Source organism: Eulemur rufifrons, chromosome 7 (genome assembly GCF_041146395.1).
Source record: "Eulemur rufifrons isolate Redbay chromosome 7, OSU_ERuf_1, whole genome shotgun sequence".
NCBI lineage: Eukaryota > Metazoa > Chordata > Mammalia > Primates > Lemuridae > Eulemur > Eulemur rufifrons.
This window is the reverse complement of record NC_090989.1, coordinates 174,649,992-174,676,291: the sequence shown is the minus strand read 5'-3', so window position 1 is coordinate 174,676,291 and position 26,300 is coordinate 174,649,992. Positions and strand designations below refer to the sequence as shown.

Genomic DNA, 26,300 nt, shown 5'->3' with positions numbered 1-26,300 from the left:
TATTTTGCAGAGTGTCATTTTAAATAAGTGCTAGCCTGGAGAAGGTTTTTATTGTTTTGAACCACAGGCTTTATATTACCTAAAAAAAAAAAAAAAAAAAAAAAGCCTCTCAGCCGCAAGTTGGATGCTTCTGGCAGCCGTACAAATCTAGCACCACCCAGGGAGGGAGCGTATTTGCTTCTTCGCTCATTTCTGTCAGGGTTGAGGAATGCTGGACATCCAAAGATAAGGGAGGCTGCAACCCGCTGCTCCCCAGCCCCACACCTTGGGCCTCCTCCTTTTGCAACACACAGGTAAGTACACTGCGGTGCTGCTTCAAGCAGAGCATCCTAGCTCACTGCCAGCAAGCGGTCAGAGTCAAGTGCACTGCACTGAAGATGCCGAATGGGTCTCCCCAACACCTTCAGGGAGCTCAGCTTGGCCTGGCTTAGGTCATAAGGTTCTTACTCCACCCAATAAATTCCTGAAAATGTCCTTTTGTGTTTTATTGTTATTTATATCTTTGCATATCACTTTGCAGCATGCTTTTCTATAGCCTATAAAAAAACCCACTAAAACAGCAACTGTTTGTTTGTTTGTTTGCTACAAACCCATGCCTAGTTATTAATCTATTATTCTTTCACATTCAGAAATTATAAGACCTTATAGCAATCTGTATTGCTGAACAATGAAATGTCATATAAAGTCTTCAATTCAATATTTTAAAATAACACAAATGGATAAAATAAATATAAGACTTGACATTGGACAGTGAACTGGAAAACCATAGAAATAAAATTTTCCCATAATATGGCAGTAGTCTCTAAATATAAAACTCAATGTTATAAATTTGGGTTCTTAATGAATTTTTTATATCACAAATTCTGTTTCCACTTAGATGTCAGAAACTGAGCTGGAAAAGATAAAAGTAAGAACAGCTGAGCATTTTGAAAATGATAAAAATAACATTTCTTGGTTGAAGGAAGGTAAGTCTTCTTGCTCTTGATTTTCTATTGGTGTGAAAATTTTTATAAGCAAAGAATAGCCTGGGAGAATGAGAAAAAGTGCCCTGGCAGTTCAAATGATATTAGTATTTCTGATTTTCATTATTATTATTTTTAACACACATGTGGCCTAAGTGGCCATTTGAGGATCTTTAATATTAAAATGCTTTTTATAGCCCCCGTGTTGCAGGAAACATAGATTACTTTGTTGGTAAGACTTAATATGCATTTTCAATTCGGAAACATAGTATCTGTGAGGTTCTTTTACTGCTGTAGATTTTGTTGCTTTATGGCCAAGAAGACTAATTTGAGGACAAGTATTTTTAAATAATAATCACAGAAAGGGATGCATGCTGTAGGAAAGTATGTCTATAAATAGAATCGCCATTCACTGCAATTAGAGAAGCCACCTTCCCAGGGGACAATGCTGTCGGCCGTGGCACGGCGTGCGTAAGATGGTTGCTTGAAATACACACACAAATCGATATGTTCTCCTATGATGAGTGCAAATTTGTGCACTTTCGAAAATATCTCTAAACCTGTGATTATTTACTAGAAGGCTTGGTTTCATAATCTTTTGATTTTGTGAACACCTTCAATGTCTCTTAAAAGAAACTGATTTGGTATTTTATCTAAATAGGTATGCTGTGTCTTTTTCCTCATTTTATGAATCTATTAAATTGTAAAGGGACAGTTCTTAAGTACCTGAAATTTTTTAAAATTATTTTATGAGGTCGTAGGAGACTCTAATAAATATGTCAAGTAAGTTATACCACACCAAAGTAATAATAATAATATTAACAACGTCGACAATATTTATTGACATTTTTTGATGATTATGCTGAATCATCGTGACAACCCTATGAAGCAGTTGCTATCCCCAATTTACCGATAAGAAAACAGAGCCTTAAAGAGTTCAAGTAACTTGCCTAAAATTTCAAAATTAGGAGGTGCCAGAGCTGGGATTTAATGCCGGGTTGTGATTCTACAGCATGTGAATGGAACAAACACCTGATTGTGTTCCAAAGGAAAAAAAGTGTAAGTTACTTGTCAGGACGTGATCTGGACACAAAGAAGATTTTCCTACCGTGTTTAAATCAACACCTCCAACTTCATCGTACTCTCAATCCACTGTTGTCCTAAGTCCCACCCTACCCCCACCCTCATTTTTAAAATGTTTACTTTTTAAAAAAAGATCATTCCTTCTGCCCAACTGCTCAGCAACCACATTTAATAGTGGGGGATAAAAGTTAATGCAGACATAAAGTGTTCTCAGAATCATTTCCTTTAAAAAGCCACAGGGCTAGAAAATTCTCTAACTTCTTTTTATTAAAAGGTCTTTTAAATAGAGTTCTTTAAATACAAGGTAGAAGAAAAAAAAATTTAACTTGCTTCAAAGATCCCCCTGTGTTTTTCTTATGAATCCCAAATCCATGAAAACAGAGATGTTCTTCATTACGACTTACAGTGAGTTTATATTATTTATTTTTACTTTAATTGCTGCACACTATAGATGTCATATAGAAATAATGATGAAATTGATAGACCAATCAATTGTTTCCTGATGAATTTTCTTTAAAAAAAAAATTGTGTCCATTAAGTACAACTTGGGCATTGAATTCTTGTAATCTATAAAATCTAATTTCCCAGGTGACCTGTTTTATCTCATTTGGACACTTCATTTAAGCTACACTCAAATTATGTTTACTATATTTCATAAAAGGAAATTGAGCCAGATGCTAGATGACAACATCTTAATTGGGAATTATCAGGATGAGTTAGTTTTCAAACATAAATGTCTTTTTTTTTAATGTTAAGAAAAAGTATATGGGTTGGTTTATTAAAAAAAAAAAAAAAAAAGACAAACTGGTACAGTAAAAAGAAGGTGGCATTTGAAGTCAGGAAGGCATGGTTTTTAAATCTCAGCTCAGCTACCTACTAGCTGTGTGACTGAGGCATGTTACTTCACTTCCCTGAGCCTCAGCTTCATTAGCTGGGGATGAGAATATCTGCTTTGTGAAATTGTGGCCACAAGATTTTATTAGTTCTCTGTTTCTTTTCCTCTTAAAAGCATGCTTCAGAATAGTAATGTTTTTTGAGAGCTTAGTTCACACCTTGAACAGTCTGGAATAGCAGTAGCATTGTGCATTTTTATAGTATTTCCGATGCACTCCTCGTTTGACATCCGTAACAACCTGATGTGCGGTAGTATTGTCCCCATTTTGTAGATTAAGTGACTGAGGCTTAGAGAGACTCTGAAGCTTGCTCAAACTTGCAGACCTGGGAAGTGGAGAATTGATTCTCAAACCCAGATCTTCCAGTTCCAAATCCTGTTCCTTTTATTAAATCACTTTATCACAGTGACCTTCCCAACAGTTATCAATCAGAATTTTAAATTCATCAACCTCCTCTTCCCCCATCCTTGCTTTAAAAAAAAAAAAAAATAGATGCTTTAAGTTGTTCCAAATGTTTTCTTTTTCCCATGGACGACAAAAGTGGTTGTATCTCACATCATAGTGCTTTTGTTGCCTCCCCTTGGAACCCCAGCTGAATGCTCCTCACTGCTAAAATACGGGGAATAATGGCAATGCCTTATTACGGTTGGGTGAGCACTTCGCTGGAGTGACCTACACAAAGCACTGAGGGCAGCACCTGACCTCAGAGTGGGCATGCAGCCAACAGGAGTTCCCACCATCACCACCATCCTAAGTATGGCTATTCTTCCTAGCTTCTCAGCCTCATTCATGCCATTTATCCAATTCAATGATTATTAATTATGGCATGACTAGAGACAAGGTATGAGCATGATAGAGAACAATATAAAAAATAAAGAAAGGAAACATACTCGTGCTTAAGAAACTTATTCTTCAGTTGTCTCATTCAATTGTCTTGCTTTTGCCAGAAAGGCAAAGAGACTCTTATTTGCCTTCCACCTTTACTCAGTTAGATTAGGGGCCTGTCAAAGAGATGGTAAAAGCCACACCCAGAGCCATCATCAATTATTAGGGTAAACAATGTTTGAGAAACACCACTGGCAGACCCAAAAATGCATTTATTTTAAAATGAATTCTGTTTTCCCCTGTCTCAAATCATTAGGCTTCTACCAATACCAGTCACGTTGCCTCTAAATTCTAGACTTCTCACATTTTAGATTCATCCATCAGATTCCTGGGTCCCTACTTAAGGAATTCAGGAGGCTACAGATGCAGCCAAGGAATAAAACCTTAAGAATAAGGCCGGGCGCGGTGGCTCACGCCTGTAATCCTAGCACTCTGGGAGGCCGAGGTGGGCGGATTGTTTGAGCTCAGAAGTTCGAGACCAGCCTGAGCAAGAGCGAGACCCCATCTCTACTAAAAATACAAAGAAATTATATGGACAGCTAAAAATATATATAGAAAAAATTAGCCGGGCATGGTGGCGCATGCCTGTAGTCCCAGCTACTCGGGAGGCTGAGACAGGAGGATCGCTTGAGCTCAGGAGTTTGAGGTTGCTGTGAGCTAGGCTGATGCCACGGCACTCACTCTAGCCTGGGCAACAGAGTGAGACTCTGTCTCAAGAAAAAAAAAAAAAAAAAAAAAAAGAATAAGGCAGGTGATTCTGAAGTAAAATATCTGGGAACCATACTCAGAGAGACCCTGTCTTAAGAGAATCAGAGGAACAAGGTATGAGTTTGAGATAAGTGCCAGGCAAGATGGGCTGCACTGTGCAGTCACGGACCAGCGTGGTCTGGGAAGCCCAGTTCTGACAGCAGTCACAATCTATATGGGCAAAGAGAAAGAGAGAATGCTACAAGCAAAGTCATTACAGGCAGGAAGATGCCTATTTTGGTGCTAGGGAAATGGGTGCATTGTCTGGTTATTTGTGCAGGGATTAACACAAAACGAGGGGAGAGAAAAGATTGTGTGCTGACTATGTGTTAAGTAGTTGGACACTGGTTCTGTGTTGTCACTGAAGGTCTGAGGGCAGGAACTAATATATTGAAGCAAAGTTTGGGTCTACAAATCTGTAACTCTATGACGGATAGGCAGAGCCGGCTAAGGCAGGCAGAGGCTAGGTTAAGGGAGGAGGGATGGTGATGATTAAGAGAGCAATCCATTCGGCAGCCCTGAAGTGAGAAAAACATGACCTGAATAAAAGTCATATCAAAGAGAGGGAGAAAATAGGCCCAAATGTGAAAAACTTTATGGAAGAAAAATTGATATAACGTAGAAATTGGGGGGAAAAATTACAGGTGGAATAGGATGGCATGTAATACCCCATTAAGCCAAGGAGCATTCTGGGTAACCATTTCCGTGCTTGTAGCTTACACCATTTGATACGGAAGAGAAACAGCAAGATGAAGGGACGGAAGACCTAACATTGTTGTCATTTGCAGTTTAAAATCACAGCATCACCAGTGTTTGAAATGCACACAATTTCTTATAGTGTCTTCTGATTTTTCAGGGAATCTAAATTTCTATGTGAAATCTTCTGATTGTTAAAGTGTAGGTAATAATAATAATAACAATAACAACAACAATAAAATATTATTCAGGACAAATGAAACCAGGTTCCGGGGTCTATTCCAGCACAGAGACTACCAGTTTGTAACTTCTGTTCTAGGAATGTACATTTCTAAATAAAACGTAATACAATTTCCTGAAAACTGTTTTTTCACAGACATTGCTGCAACTATCTATCGACTATCTATCTCTCTCTATACACACACATACATATTTATATGTATGAGCAAAGTCAAGCGAAGTCAATGTGTATGTATGTAAAGACATATGCATACATATTTATATGTATGTGCAAAGTCAAGACAGCAATCATTTGACCTAAAATATGTGAAATTAAGAATACTGAAATCAAATTTTTGTCTTCAGAAGACTAGCTACCTGTAATTGTTTTAGTGGGCTATTCTCTTCACAATTGTAACAAGTAGGAGCAAAGCAAACTCATCCCAAGTTACAAGTGTATCCTCAATGCACCAAAGCAGTAGTTTTGCAATCTTCTAACCAGGTGTCAGGTCTGTCCAAGAACTGTCAAGTTGGGTGGTATCCCAATGGGAAAATTCATGCTTAGAGAAAAAAACTTGACCGAAAATGTGGGGGTGAAGGGAATCAAAAAGATTTTCTCTCACCTTTTGTAAATGCCAGGAAGAAGAGAGTATGGAAGATGAGAATTCTGTAGTTATTTTGAGCTAAGTACAGTGTCTTTTCTGTAAGCAATCACATGGTAATCACAATCTTTGGTGATTTAAAAATCATTATTTAGGTTTATTTTAGAGAAAACTCTCCTAACCTTACCTAGTACTTATGTAGAGGAGTTTGGTCCCCAATGACTTGGCACCCTGAATACACTGGTTATCATTTAGATTAATGAATATTAGAGACTAATAACCAAAAAAACTGGCAAAGAGTCTAGTGCCCCAAAAACCCAGCTTCCAAAAATTCCCTTTTCAATATAATGCAAAACCTCAAATGCATAATACAAAAATCCTATCTCGTTCCTGAACTTCCATGTCTGTTTTCAAATGAGATGAAATGAGAATCTTACATTTGTTGACATTCGTAAATTCACTGGACTTCCCTTTCATTCTAAGACAACTTACTTCATTTGCTCAAAAAATAATTTCAGACCATGAACATTAAAACAATTCCAAATAGACATTTTATTCAGTTGAGCAACCATTTGACATAGCTCCTCTTGAACTCATAGACAACATACAAGGCAAAGAAACAAAGATGCCCAAAATGAAAATGTCACAGTTCCTGCCCTCAAGGAACTGATGTACTTAAGTGCTTTATTATAATGACTAAATGTTAAACCATGCTAATTCTCTCACTCAGATAATTCTCATTTCTAAAAAGGCTATTTTTTTGTGTGCCTAGCTTAAAAAATTAAGCCACACTAATGCCTATTTTAAATTGTTAATTTCCACAAATGGCATATCTTGAGATTCCTATTTTAAGTAAACACAGGAGAAGAATCATTAGCTCTTATTTCTGTAGTTTTCATTAACGTATGAAAGTGTGTTACCAAATAACCAAAATAGGAGTGAAGGAAAGGTAGTAGCCAAATAGGATGTTGTTTTGTTCTGTTTTAAAGCATAGCCAATAGGAAAAATTGGATGTGAAAATATGCCCTTGCAAGTCATATCAATAAGTAAAACAAGGACATCAAGAAGATCATTTCACAAGGGTAATTGTTTTGAAGCTCTGAAACAAGATAATGTGATAGAGCTTGGCGTGAGAACCATTCTTTAGAATCAGCAGTCAAGGAAGTTCTCTCCAAGGGAAAGTCATTTGAGCTGAGACTTAAATAACAAGAAAAAGCCAACTGTGCAAAAATCTGGGAAGAGCATTCCATCAGGGAGAAGAGCCTGTACGAAGGTGGTAGGGCTCAGAATGGCTGGATAGGCAGGAAGGAGGGATGAAAGGAAGGAAGGAAGGGAGGAAGACAACTGGGAGGGAAGAAAGGAGGAAAACGAAGGGTGTTTAAGTTGGAAATAATGCTAGATCTTGCTGGCCAATCAGGAGACTGAATATTGTTTTCCTAATTGGAATTACAAGTGACTGGAGATTCTAAACAGGGAAATATGAGCAATCATTCACATTGCATGAGGAAAAGAGGAGGAAGCAGAAATAAAATAGGAGACAATTGCAGCTGAACAAGCAAAAGATGATAACTGGGATAGGATAAAACTGTAAAGGTGGAAGAGAGGGAATAGATTTGGGATCTATCTAGAGGTAGAACCAACAGGACTGCCTGGTGCCTTGGTGTGGGCCGATAGAAAGAAAGGCGCCAGAGGTTGGCTCTACCTTGAGACATTGCAAAATGGTAGTGCTGAATGGAACAGTGTGAGGGAAACTGGCTAGAAAAGGGAGAATCAGAAGATCTGGGTGGGGCAGGTTACATGTGAAATGCCTCCTAGACAACCTCATGAAAATTATCAATTGGGGAATAGGATATGTAAGATCACTTGACCTACTTTGAGTACTATTGACAAGGGAAGTCTCCTTGAGATTTTGCTTAGACCTGAAGGATTAGAAAGCAGCTGTTGAAAGGGAGCATAATGGAAATGAAATAAAACCTCTGGTAGAAGGAATGGCAAGTGCAAAGGTACTGGGGAAGGAAAGGACATATCATGCTCCAAGAAGTGAAAGAAAACAAGAGTGCCTGGGGCATCTGGACCCAAGAGAAGGCTGGTATTCCATGAGTGTGAGGAGTGTGGCTGGGAACAGACCCTAGAGCCTTTCACAGGCCCTGGTTGACATTCTGGATGCCAATAAACTCTTCACCCTGGGAATGCCTGCTAAAAATATATTGTAGTAAAATATATCCCATTGTGTATTATTCTCAAAAGAACGTATAGTAAAGAACTCTCAAAGGATGGCACATTACTTTCAAAATTTAGCAATATGAAAGGGGAGCTTTATCAGGGCTTGAGAGGACAATAACAGACACTGATTCCAGCTAAATTAATGTAAAGGGGAATGTATTGGAAGGCTTGGTGGTAGATCACAGTTTAGAAGGAAAATCTAGGTCCAGGAGAGGCAGGAATTAATCCAGCCCGGGTGAGCCTGAGAGCAAGACTTAATATATTAAGGTCACCACTCCTGCAATAAATTAGCTCCACATTGTTTTTCTGTCCTCTTATTTCCCTCCTCAAAACTCCAAGTCCCAAGGAAGGAAGCTCAATAGTTTTGGCCACGAACCCACCTCCTGGATAGGCAAGGCAGGGAACCTTGTCTGACAGCACCACAAGGCTATACTTAATGAGACGTAGATGCTTCTTCAGGAGGAATTCAGGGTTCTGGCACCAGAATAAAAGGACAATAGATGCTGTGTGGCCCCAACATAATGTCTACTCCAAGACTCTAAATACTAACGACCCATGCTTTTCTCCGCAAGGGATAATATTTTCTTAAGAACCTGATATGCAATGCTGATAAAACACTGAATATTTCAGGAAGGGGAGTACTTACTTTAAATGTATTGGCCTCCTACTGAAGTTCAAATGTCAGAATCATTTCAATTCTCTGATAACCTTAATTTATGTTTAGAAAGTTCAGTAAAAGATGAGATCTTCTGTGTTCTCATAGGTCAACAAATTAAATTCCAGTGGCACATCCTACAGCTGATGGTTAAAATTTCTTTCCAACTAAGCCTATAAAGTAGTAAGTTCATTTCATAGAAAATGATGATGTTGATCCCAATGGAATGGAAGGCCCAGAAGATGCCATGTCAGCCTTGAGACTATGACCAGATGAATTAATCAGTGCAAAATCCCTATAAGTTGTTAAATAGCAGATTTAAAGACTCTCGCTCAATGATGATAGGGCAGTTCATCAAATCCAGAATGATCTTAGCTCACTATTATTAACTGCAATTTTATGAACTAGGAGTGAAGCAATCTGTAGAGACCGGGAACCAATCCCTCCTGTCTCAACAGGAAGAAGAAAATTGTAGATAACTAGAAATTTCGAGAGATTTATACCTTTCAATAGAGATTTTCAGTAGAATCATTCATTTTCCTATATGTCACAACAGCTGTTGATGTGCTACACTTAATCAACATTATTATAAAGAGCAGTCTTAGACCGAGAGGAAAAACGTCTTTTATGTTCTATGCCTCAGGAATAAGGACATTCCATTTCTTGTAAATTCTGCAAAGAGATACTTTACTTTTATATGATTATGGCCCATTTCTTTCAGCGTAGGAACCGCACTTAGAGGGAATGTACTCTCTAATAAAATGCACCTAACACTAGGTGTTCACCAGACCATTAGGAAAAGAAAGAAAGAAGGGATTGTGAATAGCGCAAATGAAGACATCACTCTACAGGCATAAATCATTTCAACCATTTTAGCCATTATTTAAGCCTGTCGAGAAGTAAATGTGCAGCAAAGACAAAAAGCAAGGGCAATGACAGTAGTTCTGCCAGTGTATAACTTCAAGAAAAGTAGAGGGGACAACTCATAGAGGCGTAGTATTAAATAAGACATCAGGCAATTCTTCACCTTGAGCTACATTTCCACACCAACATGGATCTGAAATGAAACAGCTACATTGCGCCAGGTAAGAAAGGTGCTTCGCGATTTCTAATCTCAAACAGACAATAGGAGAAGAAAGCATTTTAGCTCCTCTTTCACTTACCACATTTATTTTGTTTTATATGTAGAAAATTCAGCTTTAGATAGGAAATCATATTTCTTCTGGAGTTAGCAAAAGACATGTGTTAATACTGAAACATATTGGATACAAATTTCATAAAAATATAAAATGTATATGTAAGTAAATCTTCTGGAGAATGAAGACCATATCAAAAGTCTATATTCAGACCACAAATTAATAAAAAGGATTCCACTCTTCACATGTGTCTTAAAACTAATTTATTAAACCAATACGTGCAATTCCAGATTGATAAGAAAAACCATTCCTACTCCAAAAGAAGCATTTGTTTTAAAAAATAATATAAAATTAAGTAAACCAAATCAACAAATGTTTTCATTTCCTACAAGACACAGAGTTCCACAAGTAATACACAATGATTCCCATGCTCAAGAAACTTACAATTCAGCTGGGGAAATAAAATACCAACAACACATCCTGTTTACCATGAGATTCAGAAAAGCACAAGCTCTTCTGCTATATTTGAAATATAGTAGAATGTGCAAAAACAATTTGGATGGAATTTTTCAGTATCAACTCTCACGCACACCAAACCGTATGAATACACCCAATTCCTTAGATGCAGATTTATCTTAAAATTAAAACAGAATATTTTTATTTGTTTTGTTTTTAATGGACTTAGCAGGTTTGGGCTAAAACAACCATATGAGGAGTTATTTGAAACAGCAGGATTAATTTAAAAATATTAACTTAGATTTCTTACATATGTCTCTCAGAAGCAAAGACTTTTTGTGTAAATATTCTTTATTGCTTGCCCTTTTTTCTTTAAAAAAAGGAAAACAACTAATATCCTCTTTTAAAATGAGGATAAACTACAGCATAAACATAGAGAGATACTGAATAGATAGTAAGTAGTTCAGGTTTCCAAAGGAAATTCCTAAGTGAATCATTTATTTAGTAATGAAAGAAGAGCGAAAATTACACTAAGGACTTTTTTTACTTTTTAAAAAAATAACAGCATAACTTGGACACATGGTGTATTTATAAGGCATGAATACATTGGAGTGTTCAAATTCAGCATACTGTTAAACTTCTAAATTCTGTAGGCCATTAATTAAAAAGCAACTCTCTGGCCTCTGAATTCTAGAATAAATGACTGAGTATGAGTTTTGTAACATAACTTGTTTTATAATAGAACAATGTACAAACATATGTGTGTAAGTTTGTGCATGACTTTATGTAACTTATCTATGTTTATTTTAGAGAAATTAGAAAACACACATGGCAAAAAATCACTCTGAATCCCCACACCCATAGATAGCTACTATGCATCTTCTATGTTTGATATTTGTATATGTATGTGTATACAGACATGAATTTATAATTTTAATAAAATATGATTATGCAAATATTTAATAACAGAGTTTGATGACTCATAAATGACCATAAATGCCTTTCCAAGGCAATAAATATAGATTTAAAGCATCATTTCAATGGCTATACACAGTGTTCTGTGAAGTAACAAAATATATGTAACCAATTACTCATTTTTAGATATTCAGGTTGTTTTAAGTCTTTTGCTTTTAAATCTTAAAGGAATACATTACAATGTGTTCTGGAATTTCCTCATATACGGACTATGCAAAAGCACTGTGTGAGGTCCTCACACCTTACCTTTGGCTTTTGCCTGTCAGTTGACAATCTGTTGCACATCAATGCCTCAGTGTAGTCGCATAAAAGTCATATGCAGAAAATCTTATCAGTGCTTTTTCTACAAATGAGGAAGGTAAAGGTCAGAGAAGTTTAAGTAATTTGGTCCAAAGTCACATGGGTGATAGACAAAAGAACTAGGTCTCAAGCCAGGTATGCTGATCCTAATTTCAGTGCTTTTTCCATCATAGACTTTGCTTTGAAATACACCTGAAGAGAGATAACCAATAGCCCTCATTTGCACTCATTTTGATAATTAAAATTAAAGAAGACTGGAAAAGTTTGGGGAAGTCAGTGAAGCTGATACATCTTTAAACCTATTATTCATTTAGTTGGATTCTCTAAACACCTATCTTCAGCACAGTCATGATTTGAATGGGAAAGGGGACTTAGTTATGAAATCAGGCGAAGATTCAGAAGTAAACTTATCTGTAGGTTGTACTGATTAAATAGTTCAGAGTGAATTATAACTTTGTAATATTGCTGCATTCATATTTGAGAGATAAAAGTTGGAGTTCAGTTTCCATAATAGCCAGTCATTTAAGACGCAAATGAATCATAAGAATTAATCATTTTAATATCTTCCCATTGACGCTGGCTAACTAAACAAAAACATGGCTGGTGGAGGAGGGAAGTGGAATCCTCATTTTGTTTGCTTATCTTTATGAAACAAGCCCTTGAAAATAAAACATATCACATCAAAGTGTGGGGGAAAAATAACTCCAGTGGCAGAATCAACTACGATCAGATTAAGAAACAGCAATATATTTTTGCATGGCTAATAAACAGATCAAAAACCTGAAAACCTAAGGATATTTGGATGCCAAATCTAACTTTAATTTTCAAATATCCCTATCTGATCAAATCATCTCTCCAGCAATAAAATTATATTACACACAGCCGTGTTTTCTCATATTTAGCAAGTAGCACTTTACCATCAACCTTAGACATGACCCTGATTTTCCTTGTTATATTTAGAATTTTCAAAAATTTGTCCCCTTAAATCTTTAAATAGCAGGAATTAGCAAAGAATAAAAGATATCACTCTGCAAAAGCTTTAAATCAGAGGCAAACATAACTTTTTTCTGATAGCCATTATGGATCTACAGCGTCAATTGTACTTTTCAATCATAAATTCAATTCAATTTTATTTTGGTGGTCAGAAGGCTGTGAGTTTATGATAATAGTACTTTTTAGTGAAAGCTATTTTTTTAGGTAATCAAATAATATGTTACAAATTACCTGATTTCTTAACACATACCCCACAGATGGAAAAAACAATAACAAAATGCTTTAAAAAGGAAATATTTTAACTCCTCACTGTATGTAAGGGAGGAAACTAAAGTCAAATATTTTTCCATCCTTGAAGAAGGAATTTAATACAGTTCAAAAAATTCTGATGGCACGAATATTCATATTGCTCCACAGGGCACCCAGACATATGTAATTATAAGCATCTATATTTCTGTCTAACCAATTGAAACTACAGAGATTATATGAATTTGTCATTAGTAATAAAAGAAACTAAATAAACAACTTGAGAGCTAAGCAGAAGTAATCAAATTACAGCCTTCTAGTGGCTCGAATATCTAAACTCTTAATTTCTACCCAGATATCCAGTCTTTTTGTGGTCTAGGGTAAGCATCTCACAACCTCTATCTATCTCAACTTTCCCCAATTTATTGAAGTAAACAGGGAGGCTCTTAGGTGCTTTGTCTAATATTAAATTTGACAAACAAAGTGTTGTGCTTGAATATAAAGTTGCATTTTTTAAAGGTAAGCAAGCTTCAGAGAGAAATAGATTTCTATCATATCAGAAGAACCTTTTGATGAGAAATAATATTATTAATATATTCTCTAACTCATCAGTCAGCACACATTGGTTAAGCCACTATGCCCTGTGAGGAGAGGGGATTGGATCAGATACTGGCAACAGACTAGACCAGAGAGGCAGATCACAGGGGTCTATTAGCCATGTGAAAGAAGTTTACTCTAAGGGCAACGGGGAAACATGAGATGGTATTAAGAACAGAGAGGCCATTGTTGGATTTGCCTTTTAAAAGACCACTCTGGCTGCAGTGTGGATTGGAGAGGAGAAAAAGTGGATTGGTGGAAAGCAGGTAGGAGGGCTTGCAGTAGCCCAAGTAGGAGTTAAAAGAATGACAATGGGAATGAGGAGAAGAGAAATTTTGAGAACTCACTGAAAATTGGAATTGTCAGGACTTCCTGGCAAAGTGGTTATGGGGATGAAGGAGAAGAAGACATCAAAGACAGTAATCACATTGCTAGGTAAAAGATCATGCTCTTTACTCAGTTGGAAACACAGGAAGAGATAGAGAATGGCCTCCACTTGGTGAGAATTAAATAACTAAATGATTTCTTGAAAGTTACTTTATTTGCAAAATTGTATTAACCATTGTCAAGGTGTTAGAGATGATGGGCTCTAGAAATTGGGGCTCAGTGTTCATTGAACTTTGGTTACCTAAAATTAATCTGTCATATTTTCTGGTAGGCTCTGGAAGCAATAATTGATAGTAAGAAAGTATCATGTTTAGAGTTTGTTTCAGTCGCTCACTCAGGAAGATAATAAGCTGATTTGGAAAGGGAAACAAAATATAAGGTTTAAATTAAATTTCACAGTATCGAATGTGTCAAACTACAACTTATTTGGGGGCTGATGGGAAAAGGAAATCTATAGTTAGCAGTAGGGGTAAAAGACTCATTCGTTTTATCTTCGCCTTATTACAAAGTGAAGAAAATGTCTTGATAAACAGGGCTTTCCCCCTTTCCTCACCAGTAATAATGGTACTTCTTTGAACGAATTATAAGATATAAAACAAATTCAGGATTCTGTTGATGTCTTTAACAAGTTAATACACACATTGGACACAGTCATAAATGCCATACAAAGAAGCAGTAAAGTTTGCAAGTCAGGGGTTGGTTCTATTTTGACACGTAGTTTAGCTTTGTTGTTTCTATGAAGATTAAGGAATGTAATAAGAAAGTATGGCAAGCAAGTAGGGGCATGTTTCTATCAAATCCTATTCAATTTCATAAAAATAAGGTCTTATATTGATACCAAAATGCAACATCTTTGTCTTAGACATTCAACATGAATCAAAAGATATCAAGATACAGAACTCTAAAATCTTTCCATTGCAGTACCATGGGGAATGATGCAGTCAAAAGGTCTAGTCTTTGGAACCCCCAGACTACTAGTACCATATTTGATACCTGGATCTGCTAACTTATTAGATATTGATCTTGGTAAAATCACTTAACATAACTGACACTCAGTTTCTAATGCTATAATTCCAAAATAATAATGGCTATTGCAGGAGGCATAGTCGGTTGCCTTCTTAATATCCATTCTCTTATTTTTCTTAAGGACTCTCAATTTTGTTCAGGAACTCATCCATTTCAGTGTGGTCATGCATTTCCAGGGATGCTGGCCTCATCACTAATCTCAGGAAGTGGGACAAATTCTGACTGGCCTAACCCAGTTATGGTGGTCCCATTGCCTTTGCCAGTGATCCTTTTAGGCAATAATTTGTGAAACCATTGTGGACAAGGAAACATGAGGGCCCATGTGCTACAGGTTTCTAGTAAAGGGTTTTGTTTTGTTTTGTTTGGGGGAAGGAGGGAGGTGGGTTGGTTGGTTGTTTTATTTTGCTTTGTGTTGGGGGTTTTGGCTCCTATGATAGTTCACAAGAAAAAAAATGGTCTCCTCTTTTGGATACTATCAAGTTGCTATGTGATGCTTGAAACTGGTAAAGCCACCTTATAATCATAAAAGAAGCAAGACTCAGCAAAAAGCCACACACCTAACCTAAAATGACATAGGAAAAAAAAAAAATCTGGGCTCTTAAAAGTGTTGTTGAGCCATTGATTTAATCAATACTTGAGCCATCCTACCTCTAAAATTGATATGTGAGTAATAAATTACCTTATTTTTTAAGTTACTTTGTGTTGGAATTTTCTGTTATTTGCAGCTGAAAGCATCCTAAGTAACCCAGCTACCTTGCAGAAAGAGCAATAATGAATGACAAGCACTTAGCACCCAATAATAACTACTGTTATTACTTTACCGTTTTTCTTATCGTCGTTTTTTGAGTCTTTTTCTCATTTTTCCTGACTTTTTGAAACCACCAGGGAATGTATGGTTTCTTAGCCCTTTCTGTATTTCCGTACATACCTACAGCAGTGTCTATCAACAGTAAGTGCTTATAAATATTTGTTAAATTGAAATTGAATTGAATCTAAGTATCCTTGGATGTTGTACCACAAGGTCTATTCGTGAGCTATGGTAGACAGGTTTCATTAGCAAAAATAGAGAATGTTTTATAAAGAACAGTATTAGAAAAATCAGTGTAAATCAATGTAATTTTTATTCTAAAGAATATGTTTTTCTTTCTAAAGAAAAATACATTTCTAGAAACTGATTTTTAAATGCTAGAACAGTATTTTGAACTGACATTTCTATAGCATGGAGAAAAAGAAACTAAGATGAGAAAACTTAAAACATGGCAATGTCTTTGTAAAACCAAGCTGTGTCCTTCATAAACATTGATAAATATCATAAATTCATTCACCTGTTGCAGCCTTGATCTTGCATTCATATTCTTGAGTGATAGCTTGGGTTTATATTCATATGCTCCCTCTTTTATCAGATAACTTTGCTCTTTTTTTCCTGGCTCCGAGAGTCTTTTTAGGCCTCAGTGTATAACACAAAAGTAAAGTAATGAGATATAAAGTGGTACAGCTAATTTTACCAATTAATAAATATAACAAGGCTCAGAAGAAGGTCTTTTCGTCTTTCTTTTCAATAAGGTTCAGACACTCATTATTTCTTTTTCCTTAAGACTATCTGGATGAATATTAATGTAATTTTAAAAATCCTGTTACTTCTAGTGCAATAGAATGTTGTGCTATTAATAGAAAGAGAAAATGGGAAGGAAAGGAACAGGCCTATCGAATGAAGTCTTATTTGGTGGCAAAAACCAAGCTAACGCCATCTTATATCACTGTAGCACCCAACTAAAGCACAAATGTTTTGTTTTCACAACCTCTAACTAAAATTTAGAATTTCCTTCAGTCAGAAATGTAGGCAACATCACAATAATGACCACAATCGTAGGATCAGCAATATCTGTGATTTTGTCACCAATAGACATAAAAGATATTTTCATATCAATTTTGTATCAATTGTTATTGATATTACAGAATATCATGGCATCTCATCCCAAAATAAGTTATTCAACTTCTAGGTTTTATTGTTTAATGTATTGATAAGGCTGCACATATATTGCTTTATCACAATTTAAAAGATATTTGGGTAACTGTATGTAATTATTTTTCTTTGTAAATACTATGCATGTTATTTTATGCATTTGAGAGCATTATTCTGAAAGGCGTCCGTAGGCTTCACCAAACCTACATAGGACACCTAAACTAATGGAATGCAAATAAGCTGCATGCTTCTAGAAATTTAAAAAGCCAGGTGTGTGGTTAATACTGAATTTCTTTCCTTCCTGTCATATGTTACATCAAAGTCTTGCAATTTCACTACCTACGAACAGCCTTTACTTCTTTCAAAAAGATAAAACCTTTAAATTGTTAGTAATTAGTTGTATGTATGTTTCTCTTGTTAGATAATTTTGAATCATAAATATTCTGAGCCTATTATTGAAATAGTTGATTTTATAGGATTTCTATCAATGTGATTCTACCTTTAAAGGAAAACATTTGAAGAAAATTGCTATTTTTTATTACAATTCCATTGTGTAACCATGAAAAGAAAATAACTATTTTCTTTATTGCAAACTGTGTATGAGTGTGTGTATGGTCAAAGATATAATTTCAAATATTTGTACATCATAAAAGGAAAAAGCATTTGGAAATGAATTGTTTTTTGTCAAATTATTAGGAAGTTTAAAGGGCTATTTTTCATAGAGGAAAATTCATCCCAATGTAAGACAGATACAAAACAGTCTGATATAAAAGATAATCACAAGATCATGAACTTTCCTTTTTTAAGGAAACTGAAGGAGGTAGACATACATGGCTTGAATCCCAGCTCTATCTTTGCCCTTGCTTCCAGATTCACCCTTGCTATTATTAATAATGGTATCATGATTAATAGTACTAAGTAACAGTAGTTGAGTTTACTACGTGTCAGGCGTGGTGGGTGAAGCTGAAACTATCAAGGCCAACAAAGCATGTATAGTAACAACTCTCAGAGGCTCCAGTCTAACAGGCAGATATTACATATTATGTAAGTAATCAATTAAATGCAATCATTACTGATATTACGGAGGAAAATCACAAAGTGTATTATCTCACTTAATCTTTATAGCAACTCTGTGAAATAAGTATTATCTCCAATTAATAAAAGGAAGCTTGAATTCAGAGACATGGAGTTATTTGCCCTGTGTCACACAACCATAAGAGAACACAGAGATATCAGTCTAACAGGAGAGGTCAAAATACACAAAACTAATCAAAAAGAAACAGCTTTATGCTATTAATAATGTTTGCCTTCTTGAAGGAAAAGACCATTCAGCTTTGAAACCATCGCATCTTTTGTATGATAGGTGAAGTTTAACAAATGAATGAAACTTAGAAATAAAGCAGAACCAACAAAAGACAGTGAACAAAATTTAAGGAAGAGGTAAAGGATGAGACAACAGAAATTATTAGACTCTGACATTCTTCCAGGAAGCCAAAGACAAGATGTACAGATTACACACCTTGGAAGAAAGGCATTAAGAAGACAACACAGTATGCAAAATTTAGTGAGCATCTACTGCATGGAGAACACATACATGTCATCTTGGTCTATTTTTAATCTGTTGTCAGTGACTCCCAAGAGTACAGAGCTGAAGAGGGTTCTGAGTTGGGAAAAGGTAGCAAGTCTGTTGTGAGTACCAGAGTGATAGAATGCCTGCCAAGAATTTGCCATTCCTGGCCACTGATATTCCTGGCACTATGCTAAGGATATTGTTTTGTCTCAGGAGAATCTCAGAGTGTCATTAGAGATAAGACCAAAGAACAGAAAAAGTACTAAACATTGTGAAAAGTGCAAGAGCAGAGCTATGTACAAGATGCTGTGTCAGTCCGGAGAAGGGGGTTAGGTATTCTGCTTAGAGAAATTAGTAACACGATTTATCAGTTATAATAACAATAGCAGTATACATACAAGACTGTTCTAAGCACTTCATGTATGAATTCACTGAATTGTCTGAAAAATTGTTTGAGATGGCTGCTATTATTATCCCCATTTTAGAGATGAGAAAACTGACCTGTAGATAATGTAACTTGCTCAAAATCAATTCCTGGTAGGTGAGGGTGGGGGCTGGTTTCAAATCCTAGACAAACTGGCTTTAGAGCCATAGATGTTAATCATTAAAATATGTGAAAAATACTTTTTTATGGTAAAACTGCTTCAAGACTATTCCTTCCCTTAGTAAGGAACAAGTTGGAACTAGAGTGATTTAAGAGTAACCCACATAACATTGTCAATGAAACTTCAAAAACATAGGGATCAGCTAAACCAATTCCATTTACTCTGACGTTTGTCATTCTTCAAAGTCAGAGGCTGTTCTTTTTTTGTTTTTGCTTTTGTTTTCAGAAAGGTTAATAGAGTTTTGCTGGAAACATATGAAGAGTCAAATGCAAATTTTGTTAGTTTAGAGTTTGGAATCAGGCTAACTTCACTCTATAAAATTATAGGGCAGGATTACAAAAATGAATCATAGGGATTAACCAGTATTAATATCTTGGCCTTGTCAAAATTACTGTTCACACTTTTCCTGCTAGTTAATGTTCAGTAAGTCTCTCTAAGGAGATAAAACATAAGTGAAAAACAGCATGACCCTTGCTTCTGTGGAACTTTAACTGGAACGAGGTAATAGTTTTAAGAGTTGCACTCATGAAAACCCATCCAACAAGTTTTAAAACCAATCTCATTCCAGGATTTTAAAAAGCCAATAGCCAGTATCTCTGCCACCCAAAGGCATAGAAAGCCCTTTTTGTTTGACGGTGGGGTGGTGGGAAGACTAGAGACCAGGGATCAAAAGTGAAGGGAGTTAATAATCTTGTAAGATTCTTGTAAGATTATTAACAGTACATATATTAACTACTTGATTGTTGACATTTTACACATACTTTTAAAAATATATTATGTACTCACTATCCAGATTTAACAGATGTTAACATTTGGCCATATTTGCCTTTTTCTTTCTCTTTCTTTTTTTTTCTTTAAAAAGTAAGCATCACATACCGTTTATTCTCTCTTACTATGTATAAAATTAAAATCCTAACTTGAAACCTTTTGAAATACAGACATCCAAACCCCAACTGTTACGATAGATACAAAGACCCTTACCCAAGTATGAATCCCTTTAATCTGCACCAGGTAAGTGGTGGACACAGTTAAGCCCATTGTACAGATAAGGTCACAGAGGCCAGGAGAGGCTGAGACATGTGGGATTTGAACCCAGACCTTTCTAGTTCTAAGACTGATGATCTCTAATCTCACAGTGGTAAGTAATGCCACAGGTGGGATTCAAACCCTGTTTTCAAGGCCCTTGTACTTTGCTCCAGTCTGCAGTACCTAGGAAAAATGATGATCTTTGTCAGTCTGAACAGTAACCATCCAGTCTCAACTTCTGCCAAGTCCAGGACCTATTCATTCAGCCATGATTGAGCGTTTACTATCTAACAGGCACAGTGCACTGAAAACACACCCCACCCAGAAAACAATCCATCAGAGGACTGCACAAATTTACAAAGGGTCCCACAAGTCTATTCCAGTGTCTTCCTTCCTAACAAAGTTGGAATTCACAGGCATCTCCTGCCACAGGACTGCGGTGCTCCCAGCCACCTAGTGCTGCTGTCCATGCCAAGATAAATGTGTTCTATTGTTTGATTATTAATCACCCAAAAGCTATTGGTGGAGAGAATTGTACCATAGTCCCCAAGTCACTAGCCTCAAAGCCTTGGTGATTAAGATGTACTCAACTGCTTTTTCAGTCTCCTGCTCCATTTTGTCTTGCTCTCAAAAGTTAGTCTGGGTGACAGGTCTGTCTGGACACACAATGGTTATAAAACTCATCTTTTATTCCCCTTTTCCCATTTCATATTGGTGAGAGAATGTTGGCAAATCCATTCATTCTAAAATGTTTACTTAACTCTCCCTTTTTCAGGCACTGCTCTAGGCATAGCCTGGAAACAATAAATAAAATAGACACGATAGTTGTATTTTAGTGGGGAACATCAGCAATAAGTAAATGAATAAGTATATAGTATGTCTGGTGACAATAAGTGAGAAGGAGTAGGAGCAGAAAGGACATAATAGCATAGTCAAGGAAGGCCTCTCTGGTTAGGTATCGTCCAGGCAGGGACCAGAATGAAATGAGAACAAGAGCCATGTCTTGAAGGAAAGTATTTCCAGCATAGAAAATAGTAAATGCCAAGTCTCTGACTCAGGAGAATGTGTGATGTGTTCAAGGCCAATGAAGTAGGATAAGCCAGGCTGAGTGATAAAAGCTAAGGCCAGAGAGCTCAGAGCCCAATCATGAAAGGACTTGTAGGCCATATATGGCTTTAAATTTCAATTTCAGAGATGTGGGAAATCAGAGCATGTGTAAATAACATGATCTGATTTACAAAATTTATGTTATAGGGAAAAGACATGTTAGCATTTGGGAATTTGGTAGGAGAACACATCGGATTCCTTGTGGGTGAACACATCTCAGCCCTGTGTCTGTCCAGGGGGATTCCATTCCAAGCCGGGATTGGCTTTGTGCCATGCACAAGGTATTTCAGTACAATCGAAGGCCATCCACACTAGAATTACCCAAGATGCTTTTGAAAACTGAAGATTTCATGGGCCCCATCCAAGATATGATGAACTAGAATTTTCATAGCTAAGAATCTGCATTTAACAAGATACCCTGGCGATTTACATGTGCAAGGATTTTGAACCACTGGAGTCAGGGAAAGCTTTGTAGAGAAGCGGATTCTCAAACTGAGTTCCCGAGACAAGAAGGAATTACCTCATTGGGGAGGGACAATGATGGTGAAGATCTTGCAGGGAGAAGAACCATTGTGGATAAATACCTGGAGACATAAAATATCAGACATTTAGATTCTCGTGTATTATTTGATGTAACTGGAGTAATTTGTTTGTTTGTTTTGATTTTTTTACCCTGTGCTAGGTATATATGTGATCTCATTTTATCGCCTCAATTACCATGAAAGGAACCTTAAGGGAAGTGTGGGTTGGGGAATCAGAGAAACTTAGTGGCCTGTCCAAGATTACTTGGCTAGTAAATTTTTAATGGCAAAATTCAAGCAAATGTGGTTTAACTCTGAAGCTCATGGCTTAAACATTATACTGAGGAAAGTCAAATAACAAATTCTGAAAGAGAATGAATTGGATCAGGAGGTCCTCAAATGCCTTCCTATAAGCCAAGGAGTTTGAGTATCGACACAAATCCACGGAGGGTTGCCTTGAAGAAACTTGTGCAAAGGAATGACATTATCAGATGTGGGTTTTAGCATGACTCTTTTGGCATCAGGAATATAGGCAAGAAGTAGTGATGGTCATAACTAAGTTACTGGCAAAGATAATGCCTCAGCTCAGCTCCACTAGAAAGCAGAGCTTGAAGCGAGGGTGAAAGTATTGGTGCCTTATTTGAGAGGTGCGAGCCTAGCATGGAAAAGGTGAAGAAATACGGTAAGTGTAGTGGGCTGAATAATAGCCACCCAAAGGTATCAGGTCCTAATTCCTGGAACCTGTAAATATTACCTTGTAAGGAAAAAGGGTCTTTGCAAATGTGATTAAGTTAAGCATCCTGACCCTGGATCACCTGAGTGTCCCTTTAATGGAATCACAAGTGTCTTATAAAAGAGAGGCAGAGGGAGGCTTAACACACAGAAGAGGAGATGGTGGCACAACCACAGAGACGGAGATTGGAGTAAAGCAGTCACAGTCAAGGTACATCACAGCCACCAGAAGCTGAAAGAGACAAGGAATGGCTTCTCCCCTAGAGCCCCCAGGGAGAGTGCATCCCTGCCGACAGCTCAATTTTGTTCCAGTGAAACTGATTTCAGACTTGCAGCCTCAAGAATTGTGAGAGAATAGATCTCCATTGTTTTAAAGCCACCCGGGTTGTACTTTTGTTACAACAAACTGAAGAAACATGTACAGAAAGGGAGAAAGGAGGCCAGGTGTGGTGGCTCATGCCTGTAATCCCAGGAGGCTGAGGTGGGAGGATCACAGGAGTTTAGGAGTTCAAGACCAGCCTGAGCAAGAGCAAGACCCCCATCTCTACTAAAATATAAAAATTAGCTGGGCAGCATAGCACACTCCTGTAGTCCCAGCTACTTGGGAGGCTGAGGCAAGAGGATCTCTTGAGCCCAGGAGTTGGAGGTTGCAGTGAGCTACCATGATGCCACTGCACTCTACCCAGGGTGACAGAGCAAGACTCTGTCTAAAAAAAAGGAAGAAAAGAAGAAGAAGAAGAAGAAGAAGAAGAAGAAGAAGAAGAAAAGAAAGAAAGAAAGAAAGAAAGAAAGAAAGAAAGAAAGAAAGAAAGAAAGAAAGAAAGAGGGAGGGAGGGAGGGAGGGAGGGAGGGAGGGAGGGAGGGAGGGAAGGAAGGAAGGAAGGGAGGGAAGGAAAGAAAGGAAGGAAGAAAGAAAGAAAAGGAGAAAAGAAAGGACGCCAAGCAATGTGATGTCTTACTATACTGGCCACTACTTTACAAAGAACCACAACATTACACAGCTGTTGTAGTTGTGCTGTTGTAGTTGTGCAGCCCATATCTTCTAAAGCCCATCTTCTTTAGAAGATATACAAGGAGAAGTCATACCCTAGAGCAGCCCATGAAAGGAAAGTGGGTAAGAAATTTATCAGCTTGATTGCATCACTCAGCCCCTTGGCAACTATTCAGAAAGCCTGATTCCACACCCTAGCTTGTGCATTTCATGTAAATGTAGAAATGGAGAAGCTACTTAATGCAAATAGAACTGAGCATGTGGTGCAAGAGATCCATGCAAATCTGAACCTCTAAGTCAGATTCCATCTGTCCTGGGAGCTCCCCAGGGTGCCAAGAAAGGTGATGATGGGGTGACACATTTGGCAAGAAGAACGTAGTCAGAGAAACCTGAGAAGGTGCACAAGGTTTGCATGCAATACAGGGATGGAGAGGAAATGACGTAGTCAGGGATGTGGAGGAGATAAAGTCCAGAGGACTTTCTGATTAGTTTGATGTACAGATTTGTAGTTAATCAAAGCAGCATTGGAATCAAACAGATCTGGGTTCAAATCTTAGTTCTGCCACCCACTCTATATGTAATCAAGGATAATTTGTTTGATCTCTCAGAGTCTTATTTCCCTCCCTTCTAGAAAATGGAAATAATAATAAGTTCTTTGCAGGATTCTTATGAGAAGCTATGTATCAAGCATTTATCACGTTTGCTTCATAGCACTTGCTAAATAAAAAATTGGAATGGTACTTATTATTGTCATTATTGCAAATTGTGAGTGAGGCAGAGGAAAGATTCTAGGAGGACGTTCAGGAGCCTGGCTTGGGCAACTGAGAGGATGTTAGGGAGGGGACAAAACTTGACGAGGGAGAAAATGAGGTGCTGATAGGAGACTATACACAGATGGATGTCAGAGCAGCTTCATCATTTGGCTTGATCGGTATGAAGAGGCAACTATGAAGAGAGGAAAGGAACTACTCATTGAGCCCAGACATATGGCAAACATTAGCTCTCTACTTCACATTTTTTACTTCATTTGTCTTTACAACAACTCTCTGATGTGGGGTGGTTTTCTTTGCTTTACAGAAGAAAAATCTGAGGCATAGGAAACAAAAACGACTTTACTAAGGCTCTAAACCATTAATTAGTAGGATTAGAGACACCAACCTAGATCTTTCTGATTCCAAATCTGGCTTCCCACCACCTCCCATGCTCCAACATATTCATCACACAAGCTCAACTGTATGTAGAAACATTCCAGAGCCAAGCCCATTTTCTTGAATTTTCTGTGCATGCAGTATATAAAGGCATTAAAATCTATTAAAACCATATTACAACTGACAGTACCAAGTGCTGGCAACAATATAAGGTAACCAGAATTCTAATATTCTCCTGATGGGTGTATGAATTGGAACCATTCTGAAAAACTACTAGTCAGTGTCTACCTAAAGCTAAAAATCTGCCCATTCACAACCCACCAATTCTATGCCTAGGCTTATACCCAACAGAAATGAGTGCTTATGTCCACCAAAACATGCGTAAGAATGTTCAAATCAGTTTTATTCATAATAGCCAATTACTGGGAACAGCCTAAATATTCCCCAACAATAGAATGGTAAATAAATTGTAGTGTAGTCCTATGACAGAATACGACAGAGTGATTTAAAAAAAAAAACTGCTGGTACACGCAAAAACGTAAATGAATCTTGCAGACATGATGTTGAAGAAATAAAGTTAGATATAAAAGAATCCACACTGTATGAGCCCATTTATAAGAAGAATAGGCGAAAGTAATCCGTAGTGATTAAAGTCAGAAGTTATTCTTGGGGCAAAGGTTCTGACTGGGGGTGGGGAAGCACACGGGAGCTGTCTAGGGTGCTGAAAATATTTTTATCTCAGTAGGTTTTGGTCACATAGGTGTACACATATGTAAAAATTAACCAAGGTGTACATTTAAGATTTATGCACTTTATGTAAGTTGTAGTTCAACAAAAATTTAATTTAAAACATTGAGCAGGCTAATGGGGCAGTAGGCTGTCTACCATTGACCTCTAATTAAGACTGAGTTCCAGGTTAATCAGATCTGTCTCACCCTTTCATCCCCTGCACCTGGCACACAGTAGGACCCAACAGGCATTTAGGTAACCAATGAGTGCATGCCCACAACACCACGCAAGTTCCCCACCCATCCTCAAGCACATCCCTCCCTGTTTCCTAGGTGAGATATGAACTGTGGTGGCATCATGCCCACAGCTCAGGAGGTGATGGAACCCTCCCCATACCTGGCCATACTTTCATTAGAAGAAATAAACCATAAAAACCAAGCAGCAGTTTTGCAGTATGACACAGCAGTATTGCTTGCATTAGGCCAATTTCCCACTTATGACAGCAGTAATAGCACTAAAAGCCAATAAAAGCGGTCTGTTCGTTCAGAGATCAGCTTTTATGGCTTATTCTAAATATTATCAAGTGAATCAAGAGCCGTCATTAGAGTGTCTAAAAAGCCTTCATACCTTGTAAGCAAACAGTGTGACTTTGACAAATAATCATTAGCGTGCCTGTGTGAGGCCAGTGCTGGGGGGAAAAAAGTCAAATAACAGATATTTCCGTTTACATAAGTCATTAGGGTAATGTTGGTTAGTTTCAGAATAAACAAAATGGATTTCATGTGTAAAATGATATACTATCACTTTCAAAAATTCCAGAATTTTTT

General features: G+C 37.2%; 1 protein-coding gene across 2 annotated transcripts in view; it reads left to right on the top strand.

Annotated features, from left to right (window-relative positions):
* The first annotated feature begins 203 nt into the window (after positions 1-203).
* Positions 204-26,300, top strand: part of MDFIC2 (MyoD family inhibitor domain containing 2) — a 107,744-nt gene continuing 81,647 nt past the window's right edge. The window contains exons 1-2 of one of the 2 annotated variants that reach the window (XM_069473807.1): positions 204-293; positions 878-965. In XM_069473807.1, the coding sequence (XP_069329908.1) occupies positions 878-965 (88 nt within the window). In that variant the 5' untranslated portion in view covers positions 204-293. Of the gene's footprint in view, positions 294-877; positions 978-26,300 lie in introns of those variants that run through there. The other variant, XM_069473806.1, reaches the window with a different exon arrangement.